The 19,808-nt window shown below is 36.0% G+C and overlaps 1 protein-coding gene across 2 annotated transcripts in view; it reads left to right on the plus strand.

The window, feature by feature from the left end:
- MAEL (maelstrom spermatogenic transposon silencer) overlaps window positions 1-19,808 on the plus strand; it is a 48,714-nt gene that overhangs the window by 22,098 nt on the left and 6,808 nt on the right. For both annotated transcript variants that reach the window (XM_017534076.2, XM_017534074.2), the window contains 3 exons: window positions 6,468-6,592; window positions 7,477-7,531; window positions 7,653-7,794. In XM_017534076.2, the coding sequence (XP_017389565.1) occupies window positions 6,468-6,592; window positions 7,477-7,531; window positions 7,653-7,794 (322 nt within the window). The remainder of the gene's footprint in view (window positions 1-6,467; window positions 6,593-7,476; window positions 7,532-7,652; window positions 7,795-19,808) is intronic.

The raw sequence follows: 19,808 nt of genomic DNA on the forward strand, positions 1-19,808 counted from the left end.
AGTGTGATGTCTTTTCACAGATGCAGTCATAGCTCACTGCAGCCTCAAACTCCTGAGCTCAAGTGATCCCCTGCCTCACTCTCCTGAGTAGCTGGGACTTGAGGCATGTACTGCTGTTCCCCACTTATTTTGTTTGTGTGTTTATTTATTTATCTTGGGATGAAGTCTCACTCTGTCATCAGGCTGGGCTGCGGTGGTGCAATCTCTGCTCCCTGCAGCCTTTGCCTCCTGGGTTCAAGTGATTCCTCTGCCTCAGCCTCCCAAGTAGCTAGGACTACAGGTGCGTGCCACCACTCCCAGTTTTTTTTTCTTTTTCTTTTTTTGTATTTTAGTAAAGATGGGATCTCATCATGTTAGCCAGGATGGTCTTGATCTCCTGAACTAGTGATCTGCCCGCCATGGGCTCCCAAAGTGCTGGGATTACAGGTGTGAGTCATCACACATGGCCCCTTGTTTTTATTTTTAATTTAGTAAATGTGTCAATGTTTTTATCATTTGTGGGGTTTTATGTCTTCTTTAAGAATTCTTCTTTACCCCAAGGTTGTAAAGATAGTCTCTCTTTTCTTCTAAAAATTACAAGGTTTTATTTTTTGTATTCAAGTTATTATTCTACGTGGAATTGACTTGTGTATGGTATGAGGGAGAGATTCACTTTCATTTTTAACCATGTGGATAATCACTCATCACAGCATCATTTATTGACTTAATGAATTTGTACTCCAATATGTAGTGCCACCTGTATCATATGTTTCTGTTTGTGTGGGGGGAAGATCTTTTGTTCTCTTTGTCTTGTTCCATTCTTCTTTTTGCTGTCAATATCATATTCTTAAACGTAGTAGTTTGATAATGTCTATTTAGACAAGCCCCTGACCTCATTCTTTTGGAATATCATGGCTGCTCTGACCCTTTGTTCTTCCATACACAATTTAGAATCAGTTTCTTCATGTTTTACATTAGGTCATTTTGGAGAAAACTGGTATCTTCATTATATTGAATCTTTATATTTGTAAATATTGGGCTTCCCTGTTATTTTTTAGATTTATAATGTTTTCCAATAAAATTTTATAATTTTCTCCACTAATGATCTGAATATCATTTGTTAAATTTATAGTTTATCATGCCTTTTGTTACTGTTATAAATTATATCCCTTGAAATTACATTTTCTAATTGTTTACTTTTGTATTTTGATTTTGTCCCACCCATTGGTAAACTCTGAGTTTTAACAAATTACTTAATCATATCTGTGAAATCACTTTGTTCTTTCTAATCTACATATCTTCATTTAAAATTTTTAAAATTTGTTTTGTTTTAGTCTACTGACCAGGACCACTGGTTTCTAGTGTTTCACCAGTGAGTATGCTATTTGCCGTATTTTTTTTTTTTCTTTCTCTCCCCACCCCAGTTTTTGGTATGTGCTCTTTATCAGGATAAAGATGTTTCCTTCTACATGCACACCTTGTTTTATTGCATTTCAGTTTATTGCACTTGGCATATATTGCATTTCTTTTACACATTTTGAGGTTTGTGGCAGCCCTGCATTGAGCAAGTCTATTGGCACCATTTTTCCAGTAGCATGTGCTTTTCTCTGTGTCACATTTTGGTAATTCTCACAGTATTTCAGATTTTGTCATTATTATCATATCTGTTATGGTGAATCTGTGATCAGTGATCTTTGATGTTACTTTTGTAATTGCTTTGGAGTGTCGTGAACCGTGCCCATATAAGATGGCAAATTTAATCAATAAATGTGATTAAATGTGTTCTGACTGCTCCACTGACTGGCCATTGCCTCATCTCTCTCCCTTTCCTTGGGCCTCACTATTCCCTGAGACACAATATTGAAATTAGGCCAATTAATAACCCTACAATGGCTTCTCAGTGTTCAAGTGAAAGGAAGAGCTATATGTCTCTCACTTTAAATCAGAAGCTAGAAATGATTCAGCTTGGTGAGGAATGTATATCAAAAGCTGCAGTAGGCCAAAAACTCGGCTTCTTATGCCAGATGACCAAGTTGTGAATGCAAAGGGAATGTTTTTGAAGGAAATTTATGTACTACTACATTGAACAACCAATGATAAGAACGAAAAACAGCCTCATTACTGATATGAAGAAAGTTTTAGTGGTCTGGATAGATCAGCATTCTCCAGCCACCACATTCCCTTAAGCTGAAGTCTAATCCAAAGCAAAGCCTCAACTCTCTTCAGTTCTGTGAAGGCTGAGAGGTGAGGAAGCTGCAGAATAAAAGTTTGAAGTTTGCAGAGTTTGGTTCATGAGGTTTAAGAAAAGAAGCCATCTCCATAACATAAAAGTGCAAAGTGAAGGAGCAAGTGGTTATGTAGACCCTGCAGCAAGTCATCCAGAGGATCTAGCCAAGATAAATGATTGAGGTGGCTACAGCAAATAGCAGATTTTCAATGAAGATGAAACCACCTTTTACTGGAAGAAAATACTATCTAGGAGTTATAGCTAGAGAGAAGTCAGTGCCTGGCTTCAAAGGACTGATTCTCGTTAGTGGCTAATGTAGCTGGTGACTTTAAGTTGAAGTCAGTGCTTATTTACCATTCTGAAAATCGCAGGGCTCTTAGGAAATTGTGCTAAATTGACTCTGCTTGTGCTATTATAAATGGAACAACAAAGCCTAGAAGACAGCACAACTTTTGACAGCATGGTTTACTGAATATTTTAAGCCCACTCTTTGAGATCTGCTGCTCAGAAAAAAAATTCAAAATTTTACTGTTCATTGACAATAGACCTAGTCATCCAAGAGCTCTGGTGGAGAAAGAGATTAATGTTTTCATGCCTGCTACCACAGCATTCATTCCGTAGACCATGAATCAAGGAGTAATTTCAACTTTCAAGTCTTACTACTTAAGAAATATGTTTTATAAGACTGTAGCAGCCAGAAATGGCGATTCTTCTGATGGATCTAAGCAAAGTAAATTGAAAACCTGAAAAGGATTCAGTATTCTAGATGCCATTAAAAGCATACATAATTTATTGGAGGAGGTCAAAATATCAACATTAAAGGTTGTTTGTAAGAAGTAGACTCCAACCCTCATGAATGACTTTGAGGGGTTCAAGACTTCAGTGGAGAAGTGATAGTAAGAAGAGAACTAGAATTAGAAATGGAACCTGAAAATATGACTGGATTGTTGCAATCTCACAATAAAACTTGAATGGACAAGTAGTTGCTTATGGATGAGAAGAGCAAGTAGTTGCTTATGGATGAGAAAAGAAACTAGTTGCTTGAGATGGAACCTACTTCTGATGAAGATGCTGTGAACACTGGTTAAATGACAATGAAGTACTAAGAATATTTCATAAACTTGGTGAAGTAGCAGCAGGGTTTGAAAAGATTGACTTAAATTTCAAAAGAAGTTCTGTGAGTAAAATGTTATCAAACAGTATCACATGCTACAGAGAAATTCTTCATAAAAGGAAGGGTCAATCAATGTAGCAAACTTCATTGTTTTATTTTAAAAAATTGCCACAGCAACTGCAGCCTTCAGCAACCACGACCCTGATAGTCACTGGACAGCAACATCAAGGCAGGATCTTCTACCAGCATGGGAATTTGAACTAGCATAACCACTATAGAAAAAAAATGTGGAAATTCCTTAAAGAACTAAAAGTAGAACTACCATTTGAAAATTCTAACATTCACACTCCCGGGTATCTACCCAGAGAAAAATAAGTCATATGAAAAAGATAACTTGCACACTAATATTTATAGCAGCACAGTTTGCAGTAGCAAAAAATATGGAACCAGCCCAAATGCCCATCAGTCAACAAGTGGATAAAGAAACTAGTATATAAGTTTGTGTACATATGATGGAATACTACTCAGCCATAAAAAGGAGTGAGTTGATGGCATTTGCAGCAACCTGGATGGGATCGGAGACTGTTAAGTGAAGTAACTCAGGAATGGAAAACCAAACATGTTCCCACGCATAAGTGGGAGCTAAGCTATGAGGATGCAAAGGCATAAGAATGTTGCAAGGGAATGATGCAAGGGACTTTGGAGACTTGGGGAAGGGAAGCATAGGAAGGGGGTAAGGGATAAAAGACTACAAATTGAGTTTAGTGTATACTACTTGGGGGATGGGTACACCAAAATCTCATAAATCACCACTAAAGAACTTATATAACCAAATACCACCTGTTCCCCAAAAACCTATGGAAATAAAAACATTTTAAAAAAAAGTCTTTCACCAGCAAAAAGATTGCAACTCACTGAAGAATCAGCTGATCATTAGCATTTTTAGCAGTAAAACATTTTTATATTAAAATGTATATGTTCTTTTTTAAAACAATGCTATTGCACACTTAAGAGTCGTAACTTTACAGTAAACGTAACTTATATGCACTGGGAAACCAAAATATTTGTGTGACATTTCAATACTCACTTTATTGTGACAGTCTGGAGCTGAACCTACAGCATCTTCAAGATATTCTCAGTTTGGCTAGGGAGATAGCAGTTGCACACTTTAATGAATGTTCTTTCTGCATGTCATATGATTTGTGTCTTTTGTTCATGTGGCCATTTATTTACTTATTGAGACAGAGTCTCATTCTATCACCCAGGCTAGAGTGCAATGGCATGATCTCAGCTCACTGCAGCCTCTGCCTCCTGGGTCAAGCAATTCTCGTGCCTCAGTCTCCTGAGTAGCTGGAATTATAGGTGCATGTCATCACACCCAGCTAATTTTTGTATTTTTGGTAGAGATAGGGTTTCCCCATTGTTGGCCAGGCCAGTCTCAAACTCTTGATCTCAAGTAGTCCGCCCAACTTATCCTCCCAAAGCACTGGGATTACAGGTGTGAGCCACCACACGAGCCTCATGTGGTAATCTACTAGTGTTAAACTAACCTTGTCTTCCAGGAACAAGCCCATCGTGGTTACTGTATATGTCACATATAAAATACTGAGTTTGGTTTGTTACTATTTTGTTTTAGGACTTTTGCATTTATGTTAAAGACAGATTAACTTTACCTAATTTTATTATCAAGGTTATTTTGCCATTATACAATAGGTTTGGGAATAGATTTTCAGTTTTTGAATTTGGTTATTTTTAATGGCTCTAGAGAAATTACTAATACTGTCTTTAATTTCCCTAAACATAATAAGCCTAGTTATTTTAAAGTGTTACACATCTGATAATCCTCTTACAGGGATCTTCTTTTGGAGGTTGATTTTATAGTCTGTTGGTTATCTTGATGTTCCATAAAGCTATCAGAATCTCTTCATATGTCTATTTTTGAGTGCTAAATAGTGTATATGAGGTCTTGTTATTTCTCTCCAAAGAAGATTTATGATTAGGTCTGTCAGAAAGCTGGAGTCACTAGCGTGTCAGATTATCTTAATCCATTTTCAGGAATTGAGGTGGTTTTAAATTGGGCTTTAGACCTTACGAAAGTCCATTTGTAGCTGGCCTTTACTAGAAAAAGGGGAAGGATGGATGGATAATCACCAAAAGATTATTAGTAAAATTTACATTTGACTTCACAGCATAACCAATGGAAGACAGAAGACAATGGAATTTTTTTAATTATAAATTTTTTATGTAATATTGCAATAAAATATTTAGTTCTTACCAGCTCTGAGTTGAGTGGAAACTCTGTTCTGTTTCTCAGCCTGTAAATCTCCACTTCCAGAATTGGTAACTGACCCTGGGAAGAAACAAATACAACTGCCAGATTCAGCTCTCTAAGATTTGTTCCTTTCCAAGATTTTGGGCCCATGATTCATGATTCCTCACCATTTTTATCTCTGCAGGTCTTTGAACAAGGTGTTTCATCTGTTCAGCTTTTCCCTAGTCTATCATTAGAAGTTGAATAACTCCTGCATCTGTTTGGGGGAGAATGAGGGAGAATGGAATTCTCCCTCATTCACTCAGGCTGGAGTGCAGTGATGTGATCATAACTCACTGCAGGCTCAAACTCCTGGCTCAGTTGATCCAGCCTGAGCCTCCCAAGTAGCTGGGACTGTAGGTGCATACCACCACACCTGGCTTCCTAAATCTTTTTAAAAATAATTAACAATTTTATGCTAAAATTTGTGATTTGATCTCCTCAGACATAATTATGTAAAATCTTTTCAAAGATTATATAAAAAGTATGTAAAAATTATGTAAAATTCTCTTAATCTCTTAATTCCTAATGCTCTGTGTGATCTTAATATCCTCAAGCTTTTTTATTTTCTGTGAGAAAGTTGGTCTAAATTACTTGGTCTTCATTTTTCCTGTGAGTGGGCGTCATATAACTTTTTATAAAGCAGTCATTACTATTTAGTTCTCATAGAGCTGTAAGACTGTGGGTTAAAATACATAAAATCCTCACCAAAATGGGGCTGGGTACAAGTACTTAACTATGTGTTACCCACTACTCTCTTCTTATACCCCTACTTCCATACGTACCCCATAATATTTGTCTTGCTCAAAGTTTGAACTTCTTTTTATTTCCCTCAGGTGATTCTAGTCACAAGATTCCTATTTCAAATTTTGAATCTGGGCATAGCCAAGCAACTGTGTTACAAAACCTTTATAAATTTATTCATCCAAATCCGGGGAACTGGCCACCCATCTACTGCAAGGTAATTTCAGGTTTAGAAGTTCTTTTAAGATATCAATTTATATACTAAAAGAACCATAAACCAAAGAATTTTTGCCTGTATATTTTTGTCTATGTATTCATTGTGTGTCTTAAAACATATTTATTTTGAATTGTTTTGAATGTAATTAGGTATAATGCCTATTTTTAAAATTTCTCCAATTTGGAGGGATTTTGAAGACTGCAAAAGCTAAATATGTGTCTGTTTTGGTAGAGTTCATGTTTTCTGGAGTTCCTTTTTCTGAACAATCTGCAATGTCTTTTTACTCTTAAGAATGAATGCTCCAAAATATCTTACCAATAAGTACAGTGTAGGGAAAAGAAAAAAAATAAATAAATAAAGAATGGATGCTCCATTCTGTACACCAATCTTTCCAAACAAGATTATCTTTTCTTCAGAAGTGTCTTTGTAGCAACCCCTTCCCTTCTACGTTTGTAATATTTAGAGAGACTATATTCTTCCAGGCTTGGAGTTGAAAAATTGAGTTTTAACTTTGCTACTTAGTCTAACCATGAGGTGATTACCTGATCTTTTTCTTAACATTGGTTTCTTCATTTGTGTACCCTAGGACTCTCTTGCTCCTCATAAAGTATCTTAACATTTCTGTATAAATGTAACTGATTAATAATAGCAGTAGTATTTTCTAATATATGTCAATTTTTTATAGTTTTCATTTCATTGTCACAAACTCTTCAGTCTTTCTTCTGTGCCCCCATGACCATTTTGAAAGGACCAGCATTAGAAGTCATTTAAAGTAGGAGAAGATGCAAGTAATTTTCTTTCTTTTTTTTTTTTTTTTTTTTTTTTTTTTTTTTTTTTTTTTTTTTTTTTTTTTTTTTTTTTTTTTTTTTTTTTGCTTTCTCCAGTCTGATGATAGAACCAGAGTCAACTGGTGTTTGAAGCATATGGCAAAGTTATCAGGTAAGTAAAACTCTGGGTTGCTGCAGAAGTGCTTTATAGTATCTGTATTTGTTTCCATTTTGATATCTTCTAAGTATCTAAATTTACTAACTGTATGTGTTTTTCTATTTATTAATGGAAGAAATCAGGCAAGATCTACAACTTCTTACTGTAGAGGACCTTCTAGTGGGGATCTACCAGCAAAAATTTCTCAAGGAACCCTCTAAAACCTGGGTTCGAAGCCTCCTAGATGTGGCCATGTGGGATTATTCTAGCAACACAAGGTATTGTTAGCATTTTTGCTTTAGAGTCATTTTGACTTCTGACTTGAGAAAATATGGTAGGATTATTTTTGTTTTTTTGTGTAATATTTTCCCATTAAGCTTGGAATCATTGTATTTTCTTGAATATAAAATTTGATTGATAGTAAGATACATTGTTGTTACTTGTGTACTGCTAAAAACAAACTGCCAATAAACTGTTCTCTCTTATCACTTAGAATTTCTATGCTGATAAAATAATGTCCTTAGATTTATTTAGACAGATTTTTATCACATAGAAGTCTTGTACTTACATATAAAATAATATATAAGTGCAATGAATAGGCAAAAGTATTTTTTATTTTGAGATAATTTGAGACTTACAGAAAAGTTGCAAGAATAATACAAAGTATGCTATTCTCTGTTTCCTTAATTGCTAGCATATTAATACATTTTCTATGATTTTGTTCCTAAATATATGTATACTTTTTTAAAACCATTTGGGGGTAAGTTGCTGTCATTATGCCTGTTTACACCTAAATACTTCAATATGTGTTTCCTGCGAATAAGAATGTTTAGTCTACAGCCGTAAGCACCTGAACACGCCTGATCTTGTCTGATCTTACAAGTTAAGCAGGGATTGGCCTGGTTAGTACTTATATGAGAGACTGCCTGGGAATACTGGGTGCTGTAGGCTTTTACTGTGTATGTACGTGCATGGGTGTGTCTGTGTGTGTAGAACGTTTATATTACCATAGTGTAATTATAAAAATCAGGATATTGGATATAGGATACAATACTATTATCTAATCTGAAGACCATATTCTTAATGTATTATTGTTCCACTATGTTTTTTGTAGCCAAAAAAACTCTGAGTCCAATCCAGGACCACATGTTGCACTTAGTTATTATATCTCTTTAATTTGGAACAGTTCCTCAGTCTTACTTTTATTTTCATGATCTGGACATTTTTGAGTACAGGCCAGTTATTTTATAGAATAGTTTCTTACTTTGAGTTGATCTGTATTTCCTCATGGTTAAATTGAGAGTATGTATTTTTGGCAGGAATACCGCAGAAGTGATTATGTGACTGCTCAGTGTGTCGTATCTGGAGGCATATGATGTCAGTTTGTCCCTATACTGATAATGATAACTTTGATCACTTGTTTAAAATAATGCCTGTCAATATTTCTTTATTGGAAAATTATTTTTTTACCATATATATATATATGGTATATATATATATATGGTATATATATATATGGTATATATATGTATATGGTATATATATATATGGTGTATATATATGTATGGTATATATATATGTATGGTGTATATACATGTATGGTATATATATATGTATGGTATATATGGCATATATATATATATATGGTGTATATATATATATATGGTGTGTGTATATATATATATATGGTACGTATATATATATATGGTATATATATATGTATATGGTAAAAAAAATAATTTTCCAATACCATATATATATATATATATATTTTTTTTTTTTTTTGAGACAGAGTCTTGCTGTGTCACCCAGACTAGAGTGCAGTAGCACAATCTCAGATTACTGCACCCTCCGCCTACCAGGTTCAAGCGATTCTCATGCTTCAGCTTCTTGAGTAGATAGGATTACAGGCACCCATCACTGTGCCTGGCTAATTTTTGTATATTTAATGGAAATGGGGTTTCACCATGTTGGCCAGGCTGGTCTTGAACTCCTGACCTCATGCAATTCACCCGCCTCATTCTCCCAAAGTGCTGAGATTACATGTGTGAGCCACTGCTCCCAGCTTTTTACCATATAATTAATAAATATTTTGTGGGGAAGTACTTTCAAATTGGGTTAGATATTCTCTTCCTCAAACTTTCATATACAAGTTTAGTATCCAGTGCCAGTTTTTGCCTGAGTCAGTTATTACTGTCATTGTGAAAAGTGACTTTTCTAATTTGATTATTCCTTCTGCTTTTATTGGTTGGCATTCCACTGTAAAAAAAAAAAAAAAAAAAAAGCTTCTCCTTTTCACCCACTTATTTTTTTCATTTATATGAGCATGCACTCCTGGATTACTATTCAACACATTATAATCTATTATTGTATTTTATTTTTATGATCAAATTGTTCCATATATGGCCAGTGGGAATACCTTCAAGTGGGGGTTTGTGTGTCCTTTTGACATTGCTTCATTGCTTTCTATCTAACGGTGCTTCTTTGCTTTCTGTTTGGCACGAAATGTTCCAGGTTTATCTGTTACTTTCTCTGTTCTAGCCCTGGATTAGCCATTTCTCCAAGAATCTCTGGTTTCTTTTACTGGAGCATAATATTTAGGAGATGGGATCTGGTTGGTAGGTGTGCTCATTTCTTACTAGAGTGTCATTGATTCTAGATCCCCTTAGTGGAGAGAGCTAGGAAATTGTGTGTGTGTGTGTGTGTGTGTGTGTGTGTGTGTGTGTGATTGGTTTACACTATACATACACATCTGTTTGTAGCTAGGTCTCTTACTCTTTTTATCCATCTCTGCCTTACCATGAGTTCACACTTAACGTATAATTTCAATCCAATGCCATAGAGTTCTCTAGCTTTTATTACTTTTTAAAACATTTTCTTTCTCTGAGTATGAGAACCTGGGCTGTCAATATTTTTCAGAATTGTATGATAACCGCTATTTTGAAAAAAAGACATACAACTCTTTAGAGTTCGTTTATAATAGTTTTTAGTCTGAAAGTATGTAGTCAAAATACTTTGTTCAAAAGTTATTTAGGTTCTTTTTTTCCCCTTTCAGTACAAATTATTCTTTTGGAATATACTAATAGTTAAGTTCATTTGCTTGTTGTATTCCATTTTTGCTCATTTATCTTTTGAATGTCTAAAGCATTTCCATTGTGTAAACAACAATAATATTCAGAAGTGTCACTTCATTATAGCTCCATAAAAAAATCTTGTTAGTGCATTAAATTTATAAATTAACTTGGGGATAACTAAAATATTTATAATGTTGAGCTGTTTCCAAGACTAGGGACATCTTTCCGTTGCTCAAATCTACTTTTGTGTCTTTCAAATATGTTTTAAAATTTTTCTCATGCGGATTGTGCATATCTGGGACTGGTGCATTTTTGTAGGGGCAGTTCCTTGATAACTTTTTCTATGGAAATTGATTTTATTAGGCTTTCTAATTTTAACGGGGTAAATTTTGGTAATCTGTATGTTTTTGGAAAATGATACATATTATATAGCTTTTCAAAGTTATTTGTTTAAAGGTCTGCAAAGAAGTGCGGTCTCTTAAAATTTTTTAAATTTCTTCTGTTTTAGTGGTTATCTTGTCATTGTGTATTTGTGCTCTCATTGTTTTGTAAGCAAGTGTGTTGTCTTTTATTGAGAGCAATAGGATTTTAATTTATTAGACCTGTGTTTCTATTCTCTTCCTAATTAATTTTTGCTCTTCTCTTTGTATGTTGTGGTTCTTTTTCTAGTTTTGGGGGCTGGAAATGTAATTCATTTATCTTTTGCCTGATTTTTTTGATGTGTTATAGTAGAGTGAATTTTCTCTTAATCATTGTTTTCAATGAATTACATAGATTTTTTTGCATGCAGTATTTTCATTGCCATTTTAAACTAATTGTCATTTTAACTTTCAACCACTATCTCTTTAAATACAAGGCTTTTAAATGTCCAGGCAAGAAGGACTTTCTACATTTTGTTTTTCTTTTAGTAAATTCCAGTGTTTTTACATTGTGATCAGAAAATGTTTGTAATATTTTTACTTTATGGAAGTTACTGGTATTTGGGGTTTACTTTTTGCTAACTTAACATTATCAATTTTTGTGACTGTTCTCTTGTCATATGAGAATATACTTTCTTTTCAGGATATAGCATTTGAGATACATATACACACACATACATGATCTACATTGATTGTATTGTTTAAAACTTTTGCTAATGTTTTACACAGTATTTCCTTGAGTTTCTAGAAAATGCAACTTCATTTTATGGCTTTGTGTGCTCCTTTTGTGAAATTTGGTCTGTTAATTCTCTTGACCTTAGTTATCTGATATTTTTGACTGGAGTTGTTTTGCCTGGAGACCTTAATCTTTTTTCAAAGTCTAATACTTTCACTAGGATGTTTCTCTGAGTTTATATGCAGGTCCATTTACTGAGCATTTGGTGAGCCCTTACAATATGCAGAATCAGGTTCTATTTCTGGAGATTTTTTTTAGATCATAGTTTAATGTTAGTTTTGTTCCACTGTTTAATGTTTCTTTTTAAAAGGAGTCATATATATATATATGTTTCATCTTTTTTGCCTTTTATTTTAATCACTTTTTCTGACCCTTTTTACTTTGTTTATTCTCATGATAGTTTCTGCTTTCTTCAGCTTCTCTTATTAACTTTAAAAATGAATCTGTTCAGCCTTGAGCAGTTGGTAATTTAGTTCTTTTCTGTAATTTTTTTTCTTTTTTTCCTCTCTCTTTCCTGAGTTAACTCATTTCTTTTTCTTTTTTTATTTATTTTGGTTTCTAGTTTCAATGTTTCTCATGCAGGGTGTGTTTCCATATTCTCATATCCTTTCTGAGAATATTTAATTTAACATGGAATGGTAACTGATATGATTTGGCTGTGTCACCACCCAAATCTCATGTGGTTTGGCTCTGTGTCTCCACCCAAATCTCACCTCGAATTGTCATCCCCATAACCCCCACATGTCAACGGTTAGACCAGGTGGAGATAAATGGATCATGAGGATGGTTCCTTCTAGCTGTTCTCATGAGATCTGACGGATTTAATAAACATCTGGCATTTCTTCTGCTTACATTTACTCCATCATGCTACCTTGTGAAGATGGTAGCTGCTTCTCCTTTGCCTTTCCCATGATTGCAAATTTCCTGAGGCCTCCCCAGCGATGCAAACTATGAGTCAGTTAAACCTCTTTCCTTTATGAATTACCCAGTCTTGAATATTTCTTCATAGCAGTGTAAGAATGGACTAATAGAGTAATGTTATGCTTTTTTTTTCCTTCATATTTTTGGGGGGGGTGCTTGAGTATGAGAAGTTATCAGCCAAAGTGTTTTGATTCTCATTTTCTATTTTCTTTTTATTTTCTTCTTCTTCTTCTTTTTTTTTTTTAAAGAGTCTTGCTGTTACCCCAGCAGGATTGCAGTGACATAATCATAGCTCAGTGCAGCCTAGAACTCCTAGGGGTCAAGCAATCCTCCTGCCTCAGTCTCCTCAGTAGCTGAGACTACAGGCATGTGTTACCATGCCTACCTAGTTGTTTTTCATTTTTTGTAGAGACAGGGTCTTGTTATGTTGCCCAGGCTGGTGTAAAACTTCTGGCCTCAAGCGATCTTCCTGCCTCAGCCTCCCAAATTGCTGGGATTACAGGTGTAAGCCATCATGCATGGCTATTTTTTTTTATGATAGCTTGTTTTCTTCCTATAATAGCTTTTTATAGATAAAGATACATTGCTCCTTTGTATTTCTTGGACAAGCCTGATAATTTAGGGGGAGATTTGATTGAGAGTCTTTGTTCCAAGAACCTTCCTCTCTATCATCATGACAAAGTACAGGTTCTTTAATGAATGTTTTCGGGATGGTAGGAATGTGGTTGTAGGTTCTTCAAATTTTTTTTCCTGCATGATCTTGGATTTCCCCCTTTGCTTTTTTTCTCCACCTAATTTCTAAAGGGCCCTTCCCTCTTCCTCGTTCACTTATTAGCCCAGTCACTTTCTTATAGTCAATGCTCTGATCTACTAGGACTATTTGAATATTTACATGAAGAATGGGCTTCCTCATTGTAAGAATGATTTTAATTTAATCTTAGGCTCTCCATTTTCTTTCTTCCCCACAGTTTTTTTCTGGGCTCCACTCCATATAAAGGTTGGGGTAGGAGATTGAGAAATTGCTCCACTGAAAATTAAAGTTTTCATTTTTGTATTTATAGATAACTGAGCTTTTTAGCATTCCTCTAGTTATGCTGCAGGTGTAGATTTTGTTTTCCCCACATTTGTTGTTGTTGTTCTTGTTAATCTGTAAAGCTTATGGATGATATGTTGGGATTTTGGATTTATGTACCATTACCTCAGCTACAGGCTGAAGTATTTGTAAAATTTCTCATTGGGTCATTCATTGTCCATGTTTTTATGCATTATTGTCCTCTGTGCCATTAAGAGTGTTGGCGATACAGCATTTCTTTCTTTTTTTTTTTTTTAAAGGAGTCTTGCTCTGTCGCCCAGTCTGGAGTGCAGTGGCACAATCTTGGTTTACTGTAACCTCTGCCTCCTGGGTTCAAGCAATTCTCCAGCCTCAGCCTCCCAAGTAGCTGGGCCTACAGGCACCCACCACCACACCTGGCTAATTTTTGTATTTTTAGTAGAGATGGGGTTTCACCATATTGGCCAGGCTGATTTCAAACTCCTGACCTTGTGATCCGCTTGCCTGGGGCTCTCAAAGTGTTGGGATTACAGGCATAAGCCACCGCACCCGGCCATAGCATTTCTTAAAAAAGAACTCCACTGTTATCTTTGGGGGTTTTTTCTAAGCATACCCTTTCTGCAAGTTTTTGATGCTGGTTTTTTCTTGATCTTTTCAGAATAGGTCAAAAGAAAGTTTTCAGGGACAAACTACTATGTCCTCAAATAATCTTTAAATGGTTTATTGACTAAAATTTTGAAGAATTGCAAATGTCTGGTTACCATCAAAATTAATAATTAAATTTGTACATCCTTGGGCAGTGGCAACTATTTTTAGACTGTCAAATAGATATTGTGGAATACCTTCAATTGTAAAATGCATTCTAATTTTGCTTAAAATGTGAAGAAAATATGTTTTATAATTGAGGAAATACAGTGTCAAGTTCAGCAGAGTAGGTACACTCTGCAGCAAGATTAGAGTAGCTCTAATTTAAGACATTATTTGAGGTCCATGCCATGGGATTTTGTTAAAGGTAAAACTGTTACATAGTGCTTTAGGTGCTTTACCAAACTTCTTTGGACAGGATGGATCTACTTTCCATTGAGCTTCATAACGTAATAAGATTCTAATGTATAATATTTTACAAGGGAGTTTGGATTGTAATGTACAATAGAAACAGAATCTGTTAATATAAGCAAATGAAACTTATTCCAAGCACTGCTCTTAAACGCCTACTAAAAGACCTTAAAGTTTGTAATAAATTTGTGATAAATGTTTTTTCTAGCTCCAGGAGAAATGGGTAGGTTTTGTATTGGTGAGATTGAGTAGAGTTAGACAAACTGAATATTGAAATCCTAAGTAAACAGGCTGTTAATAATAACATGTTATTTTGGAGGTTAGAATATTTATAACTTTTATAGATTCCTTAGTCTCCTGATGCTACTTGTCATGATTGTTCTTGGACTAATTCACTGTCTATGACTTGCTGACTAAAATATGGCAGCCTTTATTTAATCAACAAATATTTATTGAGCATCTCCTCTGTGCCAGGAGATGGTACAAAGATGAGCAAAAGTAATGTGGTTCCTGCCTTCAAGAAGCTAGCAGTTAAGTAAGAAAGAAACATACAGTACATAATAAAGAAAATGGTAATTTTTAGTTTATCATAAGTGCTGAGAAGAAAATCAACAGGACACTCTAACAGAGAAGAATATGTAGAAAAGTAGACCACTTTATAGAGTAGTCAAGAAGACTTTGAGAGTGTGACATTAAAACTGAAAACCGAAGTGGAAGAAACATGCAGCCATGCAAAAAATGGTAAGAAGAGCACCCTGGACAGAGGGATAGCAAAGCATTGAGGTAAACGCTTGGTCTTTACTAGAAATTGTTAGACAATCAGTGTGACTGGGGAGGAATGAGTGAAATGAAGAATGCATAAGATGAGGTTGAAGCCATTGGGGGTCAGAAACACAAGGCCTTGTTAGCCATAAGACGGAATTTTATCAATTAGGGAAGTGTCAGATTACATCTAAAAGGTCTGAATTTTTAATTCAGTGTATTAAAGGGTGTATTATAAGGAGGCAAAAAGGGAAGTATGGAACCTGTGATTATTAGATGATTTCTCTAATCCAGGCAAGAAATGGCTTGCGCTAGGGTGACGGTGGAGTGATGGAGAGGAATAGGTTGATTTAAAATTGGTAAAAGACAGTAGACCTTGCTGATGGACTGGACCCAGGGAGAGAAAATGCAAAGAAATAATGAAAGATGACACCCAGTTTTCTGGTTTATACTACTGGATAGATGGGGAAGAGAGGAGCAAGAAGGTTACAATGTTCTGAGGTCCTGGTGAGGCATCACATCTGTAGATAGCAGGCAAGCAACCTGTGGTCCTGACCTAGAGCTCAGTGAAGTGGTTTGGGTAGTGTCAGCATTCTTTTCGCTATGTGCTGGGCACTGAAGATATAATACAGAAAGACAAGTCTTCTGCCTTAATATACCTCACAGCATGTAGATGAGATCACTCTGACAAACAGCAGAAAGAGAACAGGACTCGGCACAAGCCCTGACAAGCTCTGATAAGTTAAAATGTGGGCAGAGGCTTTTTGAAGTCTCAGTATCTCTCAGCCTATAAGTGTTGCTATGTTACACAAATCATCATAGCCATCATCAGTGTTGATGAGGGTTGAAGACATGAGAAAAACTGGGATTCTGGATGTAATAATTTCATAAATCCCCTTGAAGTAGTTGGTCTTTGCCACTATAAAGTACTCTGCGTTTCTACACACTCTTCTGTAAGCTGTTAGAGCTGTTAGTTTGCTTTTGTTCCCTGGATTATCTCATTCTTCTGGGTTGTGAGTTGTGGTCTGTTTCCTTCTTTTTCACGTTGCAGGCTTTTCTTGAATGTCTTGATTATCCTTGATTGCGCTCATATTTAGAAATGAGGCTATAAAGCTGAGTAAGTGTTCCATATTGTTCAGTGGGGATTGTTAACTGATGAGGCTTTCCTGTAAAGAAAGCAGACAAGAGAGATAGATGTTAATTTGGAGGCAAAATCCTAAATGCCGGAATATGAAAGGCTTTGCTTTAGGGTACAAGCAACCATTCTTGCTGCCTGATTTTCCAAGAACAGTTTACTTTTTTGCATGGGGGGTCAGGGAAGTGGACTGTTCTTTTTCCGGAAGTTCAGCCTTATGTCTTCTTTTTCTGCTCTGTGAGTAGAGACATGTTCATAAGTCCAAAGCCTCTCCTGAGTTCTGATAGGCAGACCTCCTTCTGCTGTATCCTCTTCTGTGAACACTGAAGACTGTGACTTCTGTCCAGCTTCACCAGTTACCTTTTTTTTTTTTCCCGCACAGATTTGTTAAACTGTCTTCTCTGGAGACCTCTTTCTGCTTTTTTCCTTTGTTGTGGACATGTACCATTTTTATTCTTTGGCTGTCATCTTCATAGGGTCTTGGGAGCAAGAAGAGATAAATTTGTGCATGTGTTTAATTCACCATCTTGAACCAGAACCCCCAGCAATAGTAGTGTTAAAAGATGAAGTTTTGCCTGTAATCTCAGCACTTTAAGGAGGCCAATGCAGGCAGATCACCTGAGGTTGGGAGTTCGAGACCAGCCTGACCAACATGGAGAAACCCCGTCTCTACTGAAAATACAAAATTAGCCGGGTGTGGTGGCATATGCTTGTAATCCCAGTTACTCAGGAGGCTGAGGCAGGAGAATCGCTTGAACCCAGGAGGCAGAGGTTGTAGTGGGCCAAGATGGCACCACTGTACCCCAGTCTGGGTAACAAAAGCAAAACTTTACCTCAAAAAAGAAAAAAAGATACAGTTTTATACTTTACCACTTTAGAATAGTTTTCCTTAGTCCAATTTAATGAGCTTTTGATATTTAGCGGGATTTGAGCTGCTCTTGTACGTAAGGCACTTGTATGGGAAAATTTCTTTGGGAAATGTGGGAAAGAGTGACACAATTGTCCTTAACCTCAGAATCTCCTGCTCAATAAGACTCTAGTGTGAAAATGCTAGTCATATATGGTAAATTCTGGTAGAATTTCAAAAGAGTTTCAAATAATTATGAAAAATCAGATGCGAAAGATGTCACTTAAGTGTTGTGAGGGTTTAAAAACTACTAAATACTATATGGAATAAATATTTTGTTTCCTCTGTGAAGATAGAATTTCTTAGAGCAGAGATTTGGGTTGAAGGGGGGACCTTTCCAATTAAAAAATGGCCTGAATAGTGACTCAGAGAAATGAAGCCAGCTGGGCACGGTGGCTCATGCCTGTAATCCCAGCACTATGGAGGCCAAGGTGGGTGGATCACTTGAGGTCAGCAGTTCGAGGCCAACCTGGCCAACATGGTAAAACCTTGTCTCTACTAAAAATACAAAAATTAGCCAGTCATGGTGGTGCACGTTTATAATATCAGCTACTCAGGAGGCTGAGGCACGAGAATTGCTTGAACCCAGGAGGTGGAGGTTGCAGTGAACCGAGATCACGCCACTGCACTCCAGCCTGGGCAGCAGAATGAGACTCGTCTCAAAACAAAACAAAACAAAATGAAAAACAGAAATGAAAGCCAAGAGACTGTTTAAGAAAAACCAGTAAGTCAGTTTGACTACAGCGTATATGTAACTATAGGATGACAGTGGTCCATAAGGGCAGGTAAAGGCAGGGTTATCTTTGAAAAGAAGAATCTTAATGCTGAAATAGAAAAGGAGGTCATAGGGACCTTTTGAGATAAAGAGGAAAAGAGTGTAAGATCTTTGTGCTGCACATCATTTGAGTGAGGAAGATTATGTTGCAGTCTTGGGAGGAAGCTGTGAGTTTAGCTTAACAAAGTATACAAAGCCATTCTGAATTTTGACACATTTATACAATGAACCTTCCTTTACTAGAAAATAAGCTCATATTTTTAGGGAGATTGGTGGAATAATTTTGAGGAAGAGGATTAAGACGTATGAGTATAAAAATGATCAAAACAGTGTCATTTTTAATGGCAGAACCATAGATTTGGAGGCTTTTTGTCTTCTGGGATCAGATTTTTGTAAGGTTTTGTTTGTGTGTTTGCTTTAATCCTAGAGTATATTATTAGTTTTTCAGTTTCCTTCATTTCAAATCTGATCTCCAATGGAAAATGTGTATATGACATAACGGTTAAACTCTTGGGGTTTATTAAGTTCTGGACAAGGAGCAAAACTAGCTGGAAAGTAAAAATTACTTCTAAAATTACGTGAAAATTCTGTGTGGTTGTCTAAAAACTTAGGTTTAGGATTGTTGTTGTTTGTGGTGGTGGTTGCTGTTTGAGACTAAGTCTCGCTTTGTCACCCAGACTGGAGTGCAATGGCTTGATCTTGGCTCACTGCAGCCTCTACCTCTCTGGTTTAGTGGTTCTCATGCTTCAGCCTCCCAGGTAGCTGGGACTACAGGCATGCACCACCACACCTAGCTAATTTTTATATTTTTAGTAGAGACGGAGTTTCATCATGCTGGCCAGGCTGGTCTCAAACTCCTGACCTCAAGTGATCCACCCGCCTAGGCCTCCCAAAGTGCTAGGATTACAGGCATGAGCCACCGTGCCCAGCCAGTTTAGGGTTTTTTGTTTTAAGTTTTAATTTTTGTTGGTACATAGTATGTATATATAACTTAGCTTTTGTTTTAACCTAAGTCTTCATTTAAACAGTTTTGTGAACCACCACATTTATTGGATCACTTTTCTTTGGAAAAACAGTGGAAAATTCATTATTTTTAAGTAGTCTTCCATTTGTCCATGCATGAAATAACTTTCATGCAGTTGAAATAATGGACTTTTTACACTTACACTGTTTAGTATGTTTGTAATTTTAAATGAAGTCTTTTTGCTAAGTTTAGGTAAGCTTTGTATTGTGCAAGTAGAGCTGCTCTAAGTCTTAATAGACTGTACTCATGGGAAAGATATACACAAGTTTATAGCATCTCTTGTCATGAAAGTGTGCTGTGTCAGTGCTTGTAACCTTGTATTGACTTATGCAAATTGTTTCGGTCATTTCCTCACCAACATCACCTCCTGAGATCTCCGTTGAAACACTACCATACCACCTTCTCAGTGATGCCTTTTTTTTTTTTTTTTTT

The sequence above is a fragment of the Cebus imitator genome, unplaced genomic scaffold, assembly GCF_001604975.1.
Source record: "Cebus imitator isolate Cc_AM_T3 unplaced genomic scaffold, Cebus_imitator-1.0 Scaffold84, whole genome shotgun sequence".
In the NCBI taxonomy this organism is placed as follows: Eukaryota; Metazoa; Chordata; class Mammalia; order Primates; family Cebidae; genus Cebus; species Cebus imitator.